Here is an 18,867-nt window from a genome sequence, read left to right as displayed (position 1 = left end):
CCACAGAAAATATACTTACTACTATAACCATTATGTTTTCTGTGCTAAAACTCTTACTTCTACTTTATTCTTACTTCTACTTACTTGCTGGCCAAGTTGATAGGTAACACAGTCTGTCGGTCGCTCTAATCATAAACAATAACTCGCCTTCTAGGCATTCAAACATTAAAGCATAAATTATGCAACTAACCCTAAAATAATAAAAACAAAATTTCGCTGACACTAGTGCGCAGTGTCAGTGTCACCGGACATAACTAGACAAGAAAAAGAGCTTCAAAATTTACAATTGGATTAGAAGCCTACTTGTGGTTAGTTTAGTTTATGGTTAAACTTTTTAGCTTTTGGTTAAGATCAATAACGTCAGCGACTGAGCAGAGCATTAGCGATTGACGAATTCGGCCGTCTTTGTTCATTAGGGATCAGTGCCATTTCTACTAGTACTACCTTACCGTTATAACAGCTAAAATGGCGGAAAACGATTAATGTGACAACAGTGCACCACAAATACTGTGATATTCATTGTATAAAATAATTTATTTCTTATCATAAATAATAGTTTTATAGACCTAAGCGACCTGACAGACAATAAACATAGGCCTAACAACAACACTTACCTTAAAAGGTATTATTTGGTGATGAAATGCAGAGGCACGGGGCTATATTTGGCTACTCCAGTACTCACTCACTCACATGCACATGCTCTGCCACTGCGCTGCTACTGCACTGACTGATCATGGCGGCAAATTCAAATTGTTATTAATGGCATTTTACCACGGAACTTACGTTTACGTGCTAGAGTTTTTGATGACGGTCATTTAATTGTAAAACACTTATAATAGGGAGGGGTAAATAAAAACACGGAAACATTTTTATTCAACATAAAAGATTTATTTTTATTTTTTTTAATTTCATCCACTGCAAGTTCCTCTATGACTTCATGGGGACTATTACCGACATGATGAAAATGGCTTAAAAATATTGGTTTAAATATTAAAATATAATAAATACATTCATATATAGTATTTATTATGTTTTTGTACATGGAACAATAAAATGAAAATAAGTTTTGTATTTTTTTTTTTTTGCCGGAACATAAACTTCGCCTCAATTTGATACAACCCCATTATATTAGAACGCGAAAGGGGTTTTTATTCCACAATTCTGAATCGACCAAACCACTTTATGGATTTTCATGATTTTTGAGTTGAAAAAAAGATAATTTTGAAAGGAAGGGAATGTTGAAGCCTAAATTTTAGTTTAGGGTTTCAGTTTTAGCAAATTTCCCATATAGGGAATAAGCTATTACTCATGGTATACTCATGCTATTACTCAGCTAATACTCATGGTAAGACCTGGACCCCGGACCGATTTACTTCTAGATTCAGTGATAGTAAGTCATTGCATTCTTGAAAGTGACTGATTGCTTTCTATTCTAGGTTGCGTTACATGACTCGATTTTCCATACAAATTAAATGCATTTGACAAAGAAACTCTAATAGCTGGGTTGTTGTAAAATCAAAAGCCCTATTAATCATAAGGTTGCCGCTTCAATCCCAAGATGTAAAAGTAGCTTTTTTATGGTCGAAAAAGCTAACCATGGCTAAGCCATTGCTATTCAATGTACACACATTATGTAGCAAAATACTACAATTTGAAGATATACAGATATCGAAATAAACCGTATGTTTGGGAGAGATAGAAAACAAATTTAAAACAGCACATTACGTACAATTTATTTAGGTAGTACAGTTATAGACAACACATTTTCAGGATCACACACAGTTCCATTTCTAAGTATTATGAAATTAAAAACTAAAAAAAGCTAACCTACATGAAGGAATGACTTGACAACCAATGGGACTGTGAGTAGTGTGTGTCGCTTTGACAGCCGCTGTAGCCTCCTGAAAAAAAAAACAACATTTGAGGTAACTGTTGCAGTATTGCTGCATAAAAACCTAAAAACTAGGCAAAACACTGTTGCAATAGACACACCTTAATAAAGTATAGCCTATTAGGGCATAGGCCTATTTATCAAGATAGCAAACAACAACAAAATTGAAAGGATTATTAGGATTAATTATAATAATTTCTTTGTAATCTTTAAGGGTTAATTTTTATCTTCTATAAGTAGGTATTTCGTTGATTCAGGTAATGGTATACAATGTTGAAAACAAAATCAAACTATTTTGCTGAATTAGGCCTACATAAACTAGAGGTCGTCCAGTGGCCGAAAACTCTAAAAAAAATATTTAATGTACAGACTTCACTATTTTCACCCCACGCTGTAAATCCATCATGTGATTGAAATTTCTTCAATTTGTTTAGATTTTCTGTATATATTCCTATTTCTGTTTATATGCATATATTCCTTTGTAATTTTGTCACCAGAATGGCAACCCATAAGGCCCATGTTAATTTATTTTTACTTTAAATTAATTTTTTGTGCTTACTTTTGAGACTATTTTTAATTCATTAAGAGATTCTGCACATCTACAGGAAAATATCTTTCCAACAGTATGCGCAGATTTTCCCTGTGGTGCACACAAGCTGAGAAAAAAGGTTTTAAAGAAACATGCTTGCCTATTAATATATAGGATTTTAATAAAGTACTTGAATAGTAACAGCCAATCAACCGAATGTGCCTGACATCAATTGACTACCATAAACTCAATCGAACATACTGAAAGTTTTCCGTATAAGTCTACTTATTTAACGTAAAAGAAAAACTGATGCTGGATCAATGAATGAACAAGATTAACAAATGCCAAAGCAAAGTTATCCTACTAATATTATAAATGAGAAAGTTTGGATGTATGGATGTATGTTTGTGACAAGTGAACGCGAAAAATACTGGTCGGATTGGGCTGAAATTTGGCATGATGATAGCTCACATTCCCGATTAACATATAGGCATATTCTTATTTCAAAAATCCTTTCGGGCTCCGCCCCAGTGGCTCTGGAGTTTCCCATGTTAACCTTATGAGAAATGAAATTATTGAATCTTAACAGCTGTTTCAATTAAACAAGTTGGTTCTGTTCTGTGATGTTCAATAGCATTAAAGTTACAAAAATTATCAACAGGGTGCAGCACTATTATTTCTTTTACATTTATGACAACAGCTAATTTGCAACCAAAAGGTGAGTGAGCGTAGCGAACGAATTTCAACCTGGAGGCGAGTTAGCGTAGCGAACGAGCTAACCTGAAGGCAAGTGAGCGCAGCGAACGAGCTCCAACCTAAAGGTGAGTGAGCGTAGCGAACGAGCTCCAACCTAAAGGTGAGTGAGCGTAGTGAACAAACTTCAACCAGGACGTGATTGAGCCATGCGAACGAGATAATCTTGAAAATTAAGAAGTTAAACGGGGCAAAGCCCGCGGGTTACAGCTAGTATTTTATAGTTCCCAAAAGCGTAACCTAACTACTGTATGATTAATTTAATGGAATAGGAGCCAAGTACCTTAGGAAGTATGGATGCAATATAAGGGTTAATTGTGTTTGTATTTGAGGTAATTATTCAATATTTGACACTTTTAAGAAATAAATCAACTGGCTTACTGGTCATATGAGCTGTGCAAGTTGTTAAAAGTGTCAGAATTTTGTGGACACTCAGATAAGAATCCTTCCAGTTGCATCGATAGTTTTAATCTATTGTATTAAATGATAAAAGTCTACATCTAGAAGACATTAAGGGAGATGTCTCTCAGCAGGGGAAACTTTATGTTCTGAGATCTGCCTCACATGATGATACAAGTACCAACTAATTTCTCTCTGTACTTGAATGTTTATTCAACTTCAAATTATCTATGTTAGGTATCAAGGTTAGGTGTTTGTTTAGCATTTGTTCTACACTTTACAACACCTGATCATGGATGGTTATGTTTTTCAATTGTTATATCTGCAGATGTTAAATCGTAAATTTTACAATACAACAAACAACATCTGCGCTCCCAATATTTTTCATGGTTTTTGAGTCTCTAGAAGCCATAAACAAACTTTGAATCTACTGCAAATAGATTATTGACAGTGGAACACTTCTTTTGGTAATACAAGTGTAATATTACAAATTATCTCACAGATAGCTTGAGTTTAACTTATGACTAAGTTAGAAATGTTGAAAACACTCACCCAATACGTTAGTAACGCCTTTCTCGTGAAGGAGATCTGGAGGGGACTTTCCTCCGAGGGATGCGTGACAGAGAGCGAGAACGAGAACGGGAAACTGAGCGACGTCGTGGTGGCGGCGAGCGAGAACGAGACCTAAAACACCAACACTTGCTGAATAAGTAACAGAGAGAGAGAGAGAGAGAGAGAGTTTGTGTGTGTGTGGACATTACAAATCCCACCAGGGCTGAATAAAGGCTATTTTTGTGTGATTTAACAATAATAATACTGTGAAAAGATCATTCAACTCATTAAGTTAAGTAAATTTAAGAGTGCATGCTGCATTTTGTGTTCAGTTCAAAATTTTCTTGAAAAGAAATTTTGTAACATCCTTTTTAGGTTTGTATATAAAAAGTTAACCTGAAACGTGATAAAATGACAAAGACATTACTATTTTGTGGAAAAATGTCTATGATACCCACCATATCTCTTGTGAATCATTGTGATAAAGTAAGTTACAAAGCTGGAGGATATGTATACTTTATTAACAAGAAATATTGTACCTTTGTTACAATAAAAAGACAAGATTGGCATCTCTTGGTTCACATTAAGTCTTAAATTGGAAGGGTACTTATTCCTACAAGGATCTCAAAATGTCCAGGGAAAGAGCTAGAGAAAGAAATCCACAACTTTTAATATACATTTATAATTTTAAAAATCTGTTGGAATTTTTTTATCCCTATGATGATAGTATTTTACCAGCGGCAACAATTGACCTTTCAACATGCCGTGTCTAGCTTTAAAAAAGAGCTTAACTGTATAATGGTAAGTAATAGCTCATCATGTTCTATCAGTTTAGGCCGGTACACAAATCCTAAACGTTATCGTGTTAATATTTGGAGGAAAATTCGGTTAATTGTTTCCCAATAGAACATTAGGCAAAACATTAATTATTGAAACGGTTGGTTAACTATTTCTTAGTTTCAAAACTAACCGAAAAGACCGAAAAGAGTAAAATTAAACTTTTTTCTTTTACAATTAATTGTTATTCACGTTCATTATGTTAGTATTAGTTTTCTTTGTAACTGACACATGTTGTGATTTTGCTAGACTTACCAATGCATGTTTGGTGGGAAGGGTGTATACATTTGAAAGCAATACAAAAATATGGAATATTCAGTAGAGATGTCTTTGATGAACACATCTTCACATGTGATCAAGTTTGATTGAGTCAAGTGTGAACACGTTCAGCTAGCACGGACGACGGAAAACCTGCTTGAGGGTTTAGTTGAGCAGGGGAGATTGGGTATTCCGACAGGCAGACGGGAAGAAAAAAATTTGTATCGAGGTGAAAAATCCCGCGTTGTCCCACGAAGGGTGAGGTGCGCCCTGAAGGGGAAAGTTGACCCTGAAGGGAAGATTGAGGGCATTATTGAGTGGCCTCCCTACTTGGGTTTGGCCTTCAAGTTGCCCGTAGTGTCAAGATACAGGTTCTAAGATCCCTGCAAATTTGTTTATATCAGTGAAAGTTTCAAAATGTTGGTACAAACCTCAAGGGAAATTTCTAAAACTCAAAAACAAATGGTTAATACCTGAGGACAGTTTACAGTTATTTACATGATGTTTTCTACAATATAACTTACCCACTATTGTTTGATGTAAACAACTAATTTGTAATTTGTACTCTTATAAACCAGTGAAAAAGAAGTTTTGTTTCTGTTGAGAGTTAAGCAAACTATTTTTTGTGAATCAAATACAAACTGTGTCAAAGACTTTATAGCATTTTATTTTAGTTGACCCCTATTTCCGGAGCCAACATGACTTTCGTGGTGTAACATTAGCATCAAATAATTGTCACTTAAAATCCTGACTTCAGCGTGTCTCTTATTTAGCCAACCAAAAGCATTTCAAAACAACATTATAACTTAAAGGTTTTTACAGATATTCAAACAATGAAGCAAATAAAACCGATCAAATAATTTTTTTTATAGCAATAGAATTACCGGTAGCGAAGAAGTTAGCAATTATTCATTTTCAGTAACACAGAAAAAATCATCCCTTACTAAACATGCAATAACTTTCAACACATTGATTGTGGACCCAAGTGCTAAAGTAGCTGATACAAACATCGTACCAGCTAAGAAAGTGTTTTGTCGTCTTACATGAGAGTATAGGTAATCTTGTTGCAATGGTCAGGTTTGGTTTCGTTTTAAATAAATCATGTAACTAGTTCTCTGGATTGTACAACTTGCAGCACTAAAGTTAAAATATATCACAGCAGCCATCTGGCCCTGAGTAAATAAATTGAAAATGTATATGCGAGAGGAATAGAATACAATTGTGTTAACCATTGAATTTTTGACACTCAAGTAAACCTCACGTCTATATGGACCTGCTGTAGCCCATTTATACTATAAAAGCACAAGCCACTCCCTGAGAGTGCTACATATTAAGATTCTACTAGATAACCTATTGCTCAAATTCGAGCAAAACTGCAACGTATAGTAAAATAATAAAGAACAAAACATAAACAGCAAGGACCTCAATCAAAGAGTCACTTTAAAGTTAGCAAAGGCTGATTATAGAAATATGACAAATATTATGTTGTAAACAAATTATAAAAGTAATCTACAATTTTTAATAGATCCGCTCTCATGTAGGCGGGGACCCTTTATGCGCACGTACATGTCAACCACTCACTGTAAAGTGTTAACCAAACAACAGAAAATAACACTACAGTACAAAGGAATTATGATACACATTGTAAATTAGGCTATAAAAAATTTTAAATTTTAAATTAATAATATGGTAATGTAACGCATGTATGGTATGGGTAACCGCACTGTAAATAATCACTTTTAAACATTCACTTCATCACTGAACTATAACCAAAGCTACTGTACATTATAATTTAGTAAATCAACTCCTTATTACAAACAATATGTTGTCAAGTGTTGCTAGGTAACTCTTTATTTATGAACCAGACTTATTTAACAGATGTTAAAATCAAAATATAAATTCCGGCTTTGCTCTAGAAACAATTAAGTCCTTCAGTCTGTGGTTAACCTTAAGACCTACCTATTTCAATCTAGTCCATATATTTAGTTGTTTACAAAGGGAATTAAGTTTGATTTAATGCCAACAGATAGCGCCACCGTCCCGAAACTTTAGCCCTTGACTGTATTTCAGTGATGGCCTTTCTTAATATTCTAGACGTATTTGCACATATACGTGAAAATACCTTTAATTTGACACCTCAAACGTTAAAATTTACCAAGCAGCTATCAAGTTATGACTGTCAAAAGAAAACTGCTTGCGTATTAATATATAGATCTCTCCATTAGATTTTGTTACTTTGACATCTAATTATGACATAAAAGTTACTCTATTTACAAGTTGACATATTTGTTTTGGCTTGATTTAAATGTGTGGTCCACTCTGTGGTTCGCTCAATTTAACTTTTATTTAAAAACTAGCTACAAATTGGAATGGATTGTCTAGTTTTATTCATAGTCAACATTTTAACCCTTTAAACATAATTAAAGTAGGTTAACACAGTGTTAGAAATATCAAGATTTAATATATGACTGACCTGGGTCGCCTAGATCCACCCTCAGACTTTTTGCGACCGTTTGACATCTCCACTCGAACTCTGGTTCCACACAAACGGCTGAAAAATTGAGCAAACAGCTGTGTCACAGGACTATTTTTCTTTAATAATATTTGTTGGTAAATAATTGTTCTTTGGTTTAAGACATCTAGATATAAGTACTCACATTGTTTGACTATTCACCTGTCAATTTTATTTTATATATGTCGTGATGTTTTAAATAGGCCTAAATACAAAAATTTATGAAAAAGTGGTCCAACCAACTTGGGACCAAAAAAAGAGAAAACAATTACAAGCAAAACTTTACAAAACTTTTACTAACTTACCTTTCCGTAACCAAACATAACCCTCTTACAAAATAACACACAAATTTCAACAAAATAAATTTAGAACCATCAAAAACCTTTTAAAGCAAAAACAAGCATCTGTTAATTGCATCGACCAGCTGTTTCATTTTTAATTAGTTAACCAAGTGACAGCCAGTCTATGTAAAAGATAAAATTGTATACAATAGACTCCCTCTAGTTCGGCCACCTCGGGACCGGACCACTGGCCGCACTACAAAACGGCCGGACTAACCGGATGTAGTAGAACCTCAATTATCCAGGGGGGGGGGGAAGACCACGGATAACTGAAAATCACGTTTAATCCAACATGGCATAAGTATATAATATATACCCATAAAACACCTAATACTGTATAAAATGGACGTTAATATAATAATTAATTTCCATTTTACATAATCCAAATACAAATAATAGTATTGCGCAATCATAATATCCTAAGTCATTAACCTTGGTTCAGTAATAAAAACTGTAACGTTTAAAATCAATTACACAACAATGTAGGCCTAAGTACAGCAATTAACTAATCACGTAAAGAACAGAACAATAAGACCTTTTATTGTTCTGCAAGTAGTACTGCAAGCTACTGCTACCGTAGTCAGCATAGGCTACTACTACATGTTGTTTCAGAACATAAGAATGTCAATAAAAACATTAGATAACTCATAAAACAGCATAAAATCATAGTACTTAGTCTTAAAGATAATAACGACAGTCGTAAGATAAGGATAACAATGGATGACTTAAAACACCGCTTATTATTTCTTCTTTGTTCTTCTATTCATTTTTTGGTTTCTCTTCATCCATACATTCAACAAGTTGCCATGGTTACTAATCTCCCAATCACAAACTGTTGTGAGTTAGCAAACACAAAGCAGACAGATGTTGTGTAAAGAGCAGATGATTGTCAGTGCAAGCGGATAGCTTGACCTTGAAGCTAACGACGGCTATTTCTTTGTTTCGCTTAATTTATTTTTGTCAAATAAACTGTGGTGTTTCAAAAACAATATAGGGGGAACCTACCGCATAAAAAAATGGTCCGAAATATTTATTTAATAGTACACTGCATTTCAACATATAAGACTGAAGAAAACTATTTATAAACTGTTCTTGGTATTTTTGAGGTTATGTAACATAGTTTTACATAAGTAGGCCTAATATACAACAATTCACCCATAGAAGCACTTGTCAACTAAACTGACATGAATTGTTTACTTCTATAGCTGGAAACTAAACCTTCAAGTTGAATTATGTCGAAGGTCATTCGCCCGTGACAATATGACTTGTCCCTCTGAGCTGAGACCGGGCCGGACCATCCGGCGGCCGATCCATCCGAAGCCGAACTAGAGGGAGTCTACTGTACCTCAGTCCGTGGCAATGATCGTGGCGTCGCAAATATGTAACACTCAGTAGTGAACGTGTTAATAATATAATTGATTGGTTAAACAGTTTTACGCTTAGGAGCAAAATAAAATGTAAATACAATTTTAAATAATATAAAGTAATATATACTTACGTTCCATCCAGTCCACGAACAGCGTCTTCCGCATCTCTTGGATCCTCAAACTCGATAAAAGCAAAGCCAGGAGGATTTCTGGCAATCCATACACTACTCAAAGGACCATACTTGGCAAAAGCGGACTCCAATTCATGTTTTGAAGCAAAGGTCCCCAAATTTCCAACATACACCTTGTTCATTTTAAGGATTCGGTTTCCCTGTAAAATTGCAATACATTTTTTTAGGTATTGAAAAGTTTACTTACACTAAAAGAAATACTACGAGCGTATGACAGTACACTTTGCTACTTTCTTTGCATTACGTATTCATATACAAGAACAAGGTGATTTTTTTTAATTGCAACCCAAATTCCAAGTACCGTTTAGGACACAGTATAACGACAAAACAAGCTTACGCCATGTCTTCTTTATTTTATTGCCAATAAGCTGATATGCATTGCTGCAAAGAGTTTAGTGTTTAAAGGAAATTTATGGTGAATAAGTATTAACTTGGCGTTTTACAAGCTCTAATTTGAGAATGAGGAAAAAACCATATTATGTTACATCGGTTACGTCTTATTACAATAAATTTGCAATAACACTAAACCTCATAGAAATATGTTAGCTGATCGTCAGTGAAGTAAAAAAACCCAAGATACAATCATATGATCTGGTTTTGTTGTTGAAAAGCATCACGCGGTAGTTGTAATTATTTGGGTTGCGTTTTATAAAAATCAACCTACATTTTAAAGTAGCATGTCAACTAGGTAGTACAGCCAAGAATACAACAAAATTAATAGACCTATAGGCCTACTACAGGATTACTGAGATTCATGTTCTTCATATATTTAACTGGGCCTATTCCGGAACAGTGAGCCTATTTATGGGTTATTTATAAATAAGGAAGGCTAGTGACATATTATCAAATACACTAATGATAACAAATTCATACAATAATGTATATATTAATAGGCAAGCATGTGTTTTGCAGTTTCATCAGACTGGTTGCAAAGTCCATTTACAAGTGTGGAGATGTTTCCTGAAATGGCCGTTTCCAGTGATAAGCGCAAGTACTTGATTGACCTGCCCTCTCCCCAGCTTTAGCAGCCAGCGAGTGAAGAGGGTGCTAGGTTCTGAGAGCAGTTCTTTTCAAAGTGATTGTTCAAGATAATTACGCTCCAACACTCTAGGTCCGAGAAGCTAACCACTAGGCTAGCAACAACCCTTAGCAAAAAACGTTAGGCCTTATATCATTTCATGACAGGGCATAAAATAACATGTTAACAGGAGTGTCGCCCAGTTACTAGGCTATTATTTTTTTTTCACATTTTAAATGTATCGGAATTTAAAAAGTGATCTAGAGCAAAAATTGCACATTGAGGAAACACATTAGCCTAAACGATTTTTGCTTTTTCTTTAGGACAGGTAAAAATCATAGCCTATTCTACAGCTTGATTACAGATTTTTAACTCATAACTTACTTAAATAGTATAAATATATATATACACAATCAGTGAGATGAAGTCCCAATCGTCCTTATGTTCTGTCAATTTAAGTTTATCTTTTTCCCTAAAGTATTTATCACTGTTATCGATTTTTAAATATTTATTTAATCCTTGTTATTAATTTATACAATCTTTATCAGTTTTTGTAAATCTTTGTTGTTGTTATTGTATAGCTTTTTAATTGTCCTGATTGTGTTCTTTGCAATCTACTTAATCTTTCTATTAACTTTCAATATATTTTTATTTTAGCTTCTCATAATGTTAAACCCGAATGTAAAATGGTTATTGCCATGTACAAAATAGCCTAAATCTATATATCTAATTCCGTAAGCCCAAAATTTTACAATGAAATTGTGAGCGAATGGGAGGCCGTAGAAAGCTGGGAGAGGTCTCATTTTAAAGGTCTGGGCATGAAATTTTGGGGAAAATTATTCATTTTTTTAAATTATGCACCAAAAGGTTGTTACGGAATAAAATAATTTACATTTAAATAGCATGGAAATCTAATTTTATGTCTTTTTATTTTGTGTAAACACAGCTGTGATTATATAAATTGAAAAAAATATAGCCACACCTGAATGTGCATTATTTTGTTATTGTAAAATTGATAGTGAAGTAGTAAACAACACAAAGTGAAAATTAGATCAAATCAACAATTTGATACTTTTAAACTTAATATTTTACAACGGATTGTTCTTTTGCACAGTAATGTATAATGTTGGAAGACTACCACGCAGAGGTATTGTTCCTTGAAATGAGAACAACAGGCACCAGATTTGGCACGATATTAATGGAAGAAGAATAAATGAGCATCGGATGAAAACAAATTTATTCCTGTGTATAGATAACACTTTTAAATGATATTGCATTACACAGCGTAGGACCAATGAATGATGGGTGCATTCATTGTGGTGTATTGCGCAATTTGATTTGGTGAAATTGTGGCGCAAGGCCGAACCTTCACAAAAGTTAGCATTTATTTGAAAAACCCAGTGTTTACCCATGGGCAACTTTATGTTGCTTTAAAATAGGTAAAGAGGCCAGATGATGTTAAAATAGTACTAGAACCAAATAAAGACCAAGGAATCGACCAAAATGGACACTATACAACAAATTTTGTTTCAGAGAGATTTTGTTTTAGAATTAGCATTTTTGATGATGACATTATCTCTATGTGTTTTTCTAAGTGAATTTGTCTATATTTAAAGAAATCTATATAGATTTAATTAATAGTCATACAGATTGTTATTGGAAAATATCCCTTAGTTGTATTATGATTAGAAAGTTTATACTCGCCTTTGGCTCAAAGTTTATGTTATAAACACACCGCATGTCCTTTGGAATTTTTATTTTAAACAGAGCAGACATCAAAATGCACTATGCAGGTATGTAATAACTATTATACATATCATAATATACAAAAATGTTAAATGATAATTCAAGGTAGGGTACGGTAGCCCATGAGACTAAAAATTTGTACAAAATAATTACTAGAATATAGGGGCTATTGCCCCTACAAGCCACTAGTAAGTCTCTAATTATCTGTAACAATAATTATGGTTATGATTTTTACCTGTCTAAAAATAAAAAGTGGAAATTTAAAATATAAGCCTATTGTAGTTTTAGGTTTTACGTAGAGATATTTTAAACATGTTTGTGTTCAAAAATTGTTATAACGTTTGTAGTAGCACACTTCAGAAATTAAGCTATGATTTTGGCCCAAGGGGTTATAAAGTGAGCCTTGGCCTGTTACAACGTTCTAGTAGAAATGTGTGATTTTCATTTTAATTTAAAATGTGCAATGTTTTTCGAGGGAGAAGGCTGCAGTTTACTTTACGTCCTACGCTCATTCGAATGAAGTATCGATCAATATATCAATTAATTGATTATTGCATTGTTTTTGTTTTAATTTTTACATTTTTGTTTATTTCATTGTTTTTGTTTGTATAAGTAATTTTTAAAAAACTTCGCCATGAATTATCGAGGATTTAGTCAGAGGATTTTATGCAATCCTGATAATTGTTTCAAATGGATACAAGATTAAGGATTAGTAGACCTACATGATACTCCTAAATGTGACGTTTGTAACAAAGATGAAAGTAATAATACGAGTTGAAAATCAGGTAGATTTTATATGTCAGAAAGATCTAATCCACACTCACTATCTATAAATGCAGTGCCGGATTTACCACTAGGCCGATTAGGCCGCGGCCTAGGGCCGCAAGCAAAAGGGGGCCGCAGAGGATTGGGAAAAACATTTTTTAGATAAAATTAATAACAAATAATTTATTTTAAACCACCAGTTTGCCGCGATCACAGCTGATCATAATGATGTCTCCGCGGACCGAGGGAGATTTTCACGATTTTGCCGCGGCCTCGGGTGCCTGTGATGACGTCCCGTGATTGCGGCCCGCGGGAGACGTTCATGATTTAGCCGCGGCCGCGGGTGACGTTCACGAATTAGATGCTGTATCGAGTTGTCAATGATGATGTCCCCGTGATTGCGGCCCGTGTGCGGGAGATGTTCACGATTTCGCCGCGGTCACAAGTGTCGATGATAATGTCCCCGTGCGTGATTGCGGTCCGCGGCAGATGTTCATGAATTCACCGCGGCTGTGAGTGTTGATGATGCATCCCCGTGATTGCGGCCCATGGGAGATGTTTTTTTTTCATTCTTTATTTTGTAATTTCATTAAGAATAATACAATGGCGTCATGTTAACGATTTCGCCGCGGCTGGTGGTGTCAATGTGGATGTCCCCATGGTGGCTTACCGAGGAGGATGTTTACAACGCAAATAAAATTTATTGAGCGCAAACTTAAATTTTTTCATTTATTTTATAATTGTTGAGAAATGTTAACCCCACAAAAATTTTTGAAAATTTTTTTGTAATGTAATGTTTTATGTATAGGCTACCGGTACATTAAATTGAAGCCCATAATTTTCCCCAAAAAAATACCGGCACGGCCGTGGGTGACAATGATGAAGTCCTCATGATCACAGTCCACGGGAGATGTTTTTAACACGACTTTGCCGCGATCGCAAGTGTCGATGATGATGTTCCCATGATTGCGGCCCGCGGCAGATGTTCATGATTTCACCGCGGCTGTGAGTGTTGATGATGATGTCCCTGTGATCGTGGTTCACGGGAGTTGTTAACGATTTCGCCGCGGCTCGGGGTGTCAATGAGGACGTTCCCGTGATGGCTTCCCGAGCGGGATGTTTAAGATTTCGGCACGGCCGCGGGTGACAATGATGAAGTCGTCATGATCGCAGTCGACGGGAGAGGTTTTTTTAACACGACTTTGCCGCGATCGCAAGTTTCAATTATGATGTCCCCGTGATTGCGGCTCGCGGGAGATGTTCACGATTTTACTGCGGTCCCGGATAACTATGATGACTTTGACTTGGTTTAGGAGAGATGTCCACGATTTCATCCAGGATCACGGGTGTCGATGATGATGTCCCCTTGATGTATAGGAGATAGTCACTATACTTCCGCGATCGCAAGGAATTTTCACCACAGGGGGGGGGGGGCCGCTCAAGTAATTTGGCCTAGGGCCGCAAGTACCCTAAATCCGGCACTGTATAAATGCATTGAAAATCACCTTTGTTGAATATTAGGTAGCCTATCTAGAATGAGGCTATAATTTGTAGTTAGGTTTTTGTTTGGTTTTATTTTTTTATCCTTATTAGGTCTAAATCGTTAATTTTTTATTTTGTTTATTTACAAATTTAAGATAAGGATAGAGATAACTCAACTGATCATAATTACGGCTGATATAATTTAATTATAAATAATCGTAACTTAATTAGGATAAGATTATTCTATATAGATCAATCGATGTCGAATAATCAATATTTCGATCAATATTTTCATTTGAATTCGAGTGTAGGACGCAAAGTTAAGTGCAGCTGGGGAGAACCCCCAGACCCTCCTTTTATCTGCTCGAGGGGTATTCCATATTCCCTCCGTTAAGTCTGGGGTCCACGTCGCCCAATGGAAATCCCTTAAAAAAGGTTATGTTTTGTATCATGGCAATAAGAATAATAGGCCCACTTGGTTAGGTAGGCCTACTGTTTCTTAACTGGGCTATGCTAATATCAATTGAAACTATCAAATTGAAAATATCAGTTAAACCTACCAAGTTAAAAATATCTATTAATAGCCTAATCAATATTTTAAATTTTTTAATAGGCCTACTTATAGCCTAATATGAAAATGTCTTAACATAACATAACTAAGTTAACCAAACTTGCTGATAGGAACTTAAAATCAAATGAAGGTTTACTAATCGAATCGATAAGTTTTTATTTTAATCAATATTAGCGTAGACCAGTTAAGAAAGTGTACCCACCTAGACCTACTCTAGTATGAAACAAACCTTAACTTATTTACAGGTAGCCTAGGTAAATCCTGGTCTTCGGAAGACGATTGTGTAGAAGCGTGAGGTGAGGCGGGAACAGTTAGTGATGGCAAATGAATATCGATGTTTTCGAAACATCGATGTTTATCGTTTCAAACATCGATGTTTTAACATCGATTTTTGCAGTACGATATATATCGAGCATCGATGTTTTTACCCAAAAACATCGATTATTGCTCTTAATAGGTTATCAGCGGTTATTTATGTAGTTTTTTGTCAAACCTGAACCAGAAAAGCATTGCTCGAGCTATAATATTTTTATTTTGAACGAAATTTTACATTAAAAGTATAATTTAACTGACTAGATACAGTATAAATAGTCTGAACACAGGCCAACGAGATGGACACGGACACGGCAGACGACAGCTCGCTACAAATTACTCGCTGGCGCTGCTGGCCTGCTTGCTACACACTGAGCTAAAATTATAACTGGAGGTAGGTATTTACTCAGGGGAGGTATAGAAGAGGCTACGATGACAGCTGAGGGCTTCTTATTAGCTGAGGGAACGCCATTACCGTAACAAAACGTTCGATAGCCATCGGCCTCGGTGGTCTGATGGTTAGCGTGCCGGGCTGGTATATTGTAGGTCCCGGGTTCGAATCCCGCTGGTAGCAGTAACTTTTTGTCCAAGATTTTTTTATTATCAGCAAGTTTGGTTTGGTTATTACAGTTTAATTTTATTATTAAGTCATTATACAATTTTAATTGAGCAATTTCTAGTTTTATTTAATTAACAGAATTATTTTTCCGATTACTAAACTTTTGTTATATTATATCTTTATCAGCAAGTTTGGTTAGTTCGGTTAGGTTATGATAGTTTAATTTTATAATTAAAAATATTAAAATTGAATTTGAGGCATTTATAATTTTATTTTATGAACAGAACTATTTTTGCGATTAGTAAACCTTTATTGCCAAAGTGCTCTCTACTACAGCGCTGTTCACGGAGGAATTTTGAACTAAATGCCTCATTTGTACCTCCCCTAAGTCAGACCCACTGGAGGTAGCACTGCCATGGCAGAAGTCTGTCAAAAGCGAGTCGCTGATTTTGTTAGGTTGGTATAGCAGTAAGTTTTATTACCATAGCAATAACATGGCTTCTTATAACTAGGTTGGTATAGCAGTGAGTATTTTTGTCATACTTGAATACTTTTAATACTTTAATAATTTTCTTTGAAATGGCGAACATACAAAGTAGGTATTTTAAGCCAAGTATAATAATAGTTATAGCAATAATATGGCTTCTTATGGACACCCACCTCACGCAAACATGGCGGCTGGCGACACGCATCTTTGACATTCAGTGCTACCTCCAGTTAGAATTATAGCTCAGTGTTGCTACAGAACAGTTACCGATTTATTTGACTTATTTTGTGCTTATTTTGCAATTTTACACCAACGTTATATAATATTATGTAATATGAGGTTCCTTTATTTTATGTTAATTTAACAATTTATTTTCAGTTAAAACGTTTGTTAGACCAATAAAACATATCACTTAATATGGATTTATTTTTATTTAACATTCTTATACTTTTCTGTGGGGTTTTAAAATTTTTACAAAATCCAAATTTTTAAATATCAATGTTAAATAATCTAAAAAAAACAATAAATAATTGTTTTATTGTGTTCTTTTGTTGTTAGAATGTTGTTTACTTGCGCCACTAGCATTTCCCTCCTTCTTTTACATTATTTTTCTCGTCGATGTTAAAACATCGATGTATTAAAAACATCGATGTTTAGGACTCGATATTTTTATGCCATCGATTTCTTTTGATCGATACATCGATGTATCGAAACATCGATGTTTTGAGAAATTTTGCCATCACTAGGAACAGAACGATTTACCACTGTCACTGTCAATCCAGGAATCGAGTGTGAATGCCTTTGCCTTTCAGAAAGAACAACCTAACTTAGGAAAGATTGAAACAAACTTAACTTATGTACTAATTTGTTGAATCATAGACCATATAAAACAGTAGGCCTATTACAGTATTATAATGTCTGTGGTTAAATCCCATTGGAATTGGATTTAGTAAATTTAAAACAAACTTACTGTTAGTTGTGAAGGTAGTCGAGTCGCTTCGCTACTCGGCACTCGCCACGACGCCAGTCGACGGTTTTGTTATTTATTCAATAAGTAGTGATGTGACGAGTTGAGTTGGCGAGTCGAGTTGACTCGAGTCAAGACCCGAGTCGAGTCAACTCGAGTCAACTCAATTCCAACTCGAGTTCTTTTACGAACTCGTACGGAGATTGCCGAAGCTACACGAACTCGTAACGTTACGAGTCCGACTCGCAAAAGCCGAGTCAAGAAACCGAACTCATACGGAGAAAGCGGGGAGCTTAACGAACTCGGGACGTAACGAGTTGACTCGAGTTTACTCGCACTCGCTTTCGGCCAATAGCGTCACAGCTTTACGAGTCAACTCGCATAGATTCAACGCTATTGGCCGGTACCGAGTCGGCCGACTCGCAAAACTAACGAACTCGTACGGAGAATGCCGAACTCACACGAACTCGGAACGTCTCGAGTCGAGTCGAGTCGACTCGTAAAGCTGACACGCTATTGGCCGGTCTAGTTGCCAAAAGGCATTTTTCACCCAAACCTGAAAGTAAGGTCCACCCGAAGTTTTATGGTGTTTTCTGTTTCTTCAAGACCTACATAACTAAAATCTGCAAGGTGCCACTTTGTCACCCTTGAGCAAATTGAAATATTCAAGATGGCGGCCAAGATGGCTTAAAAACTGTATATTTGCTGTATCTTTTCCTATAGAAGAGACAGGATAATAATTTTTGTGTCTAATTTTATGTTTTAAGGGTCAGAGAATACCAATAATTGATTGATTATCTTAGTAATAAAAAGACCCCCGCCACAGCAAACCTGCCGACTAAGCGAATTTCCAGTTGCCTGAATTGATTTTCAATTAAATGTATTTAATTAACATTAATTTTTATGAGTACTTAGGCTTGCTGCTACAGGGAGGGTAAAAAAGTGTTTTTTTTAAATATTAATAACTTAGTATAAAATAAATAAATTTACCAAGTTTGATCAAAATATATCCATAAACAAGCAGACTACAACATTTTACAATATTCCCCATAAGAATAACATAGGAATTTTAAAATAACAATTATTTAAATTTTCTCCGTATCTAATAATGGTACAAAAACACTTTGATATACTAAATTATTTGCTTTTTTAAGCTCTTTAAGAAGGTTTGAAGAGAAATTGGAAAATTTTGCGTTTAGAGGGTCAAAAATTATAAAAAAACAATTTTTACTCCATAAAACCCCGCGTAAAACCCCGTTCCCATGGTCCGATCATGCTGTTTCTCGAACTCATTCAAGTTTATCCTGCCTTACCTTCAATCCTTGGTTAC

The 18,867-nt window shown here is 35.1% G+C and overlaps 1 protein-coding gene across 3 annotated transcripts; it reads right to left on the bottom strand.

Moving 5' to 3' along the window:
- Positions 1-1,707: 1,707 nt before the first annotated feature.
- LOC128995045 (serine/arginine-rich splicing factor 3-like) lies at positions 1,708-17,633 on the bottom strand. Of its 3 annotated transcripts, none has more exons than XM_054419919.1 (5): positions 17,541-17,633; positions 9,571-9,770; positions 7,693-7,770; positions 4,125-4,256; positions 1,708-1,901 (listed from the first exon to the last, which is right to left on the bottom strand). In XM_054419919.1, exons 2-4 carry the CDS (start codon positions 9,750-9,752, stop codon positions 4,133-4,135), a joined length of 384 nt encoding a protein of 127 aa, XP_054275894.1. In that variant the 5' UTR covers positions 9,753-9,770; positions 17,541-17,633; the 3' UTR covers positions 1,708-1,901; positions 4,125-4,132. The 3 variants fall into 3 exon arrangements, 2 of the variants coding, with proteins under 2 accessions (XP_054275894.1, XP_054275893.1); XM_054419918.1 differs by lacking the exon at positions 17,541-17,633 and adding an exon at positions 15,442-15,542; XR_008490948.1 differs by lacking the exons at positions 1,708-1,901; positions 17,541-17,633 and adding exons at positions 5,217-5,602; positions 15,442-15,556 and having other exon boundaries at positions 4,124-4,256.
- Between the last annotated feature and the right edge of the window lie 1,234 nt (positions 17,634-18,867).

This window comes from Macrosteles quadrilineatus, unplaced genomic scaffold (assembly GCF_028750875.1).
Source record: "Macrosteles quadrilineatus isolate MER2022 unplaced genomic scaffold, UCM_ALF_1.0 Scaffold_5__1_contigs__length_97177068, whole genome shotgun sequence".
NCBI classification, from domain to species: Eukaryota; Metazoa; Arthropoda; class Insecta; order Hemiptera; family Cicadellidae; genus Macrosteles; species Macrosteles quadrilineatus.
The sequence above is the reverse complement of the archived record's forward strand: the minus strand, read 5'-3'. Positions and strand labels throughout refer to the sequence as shown.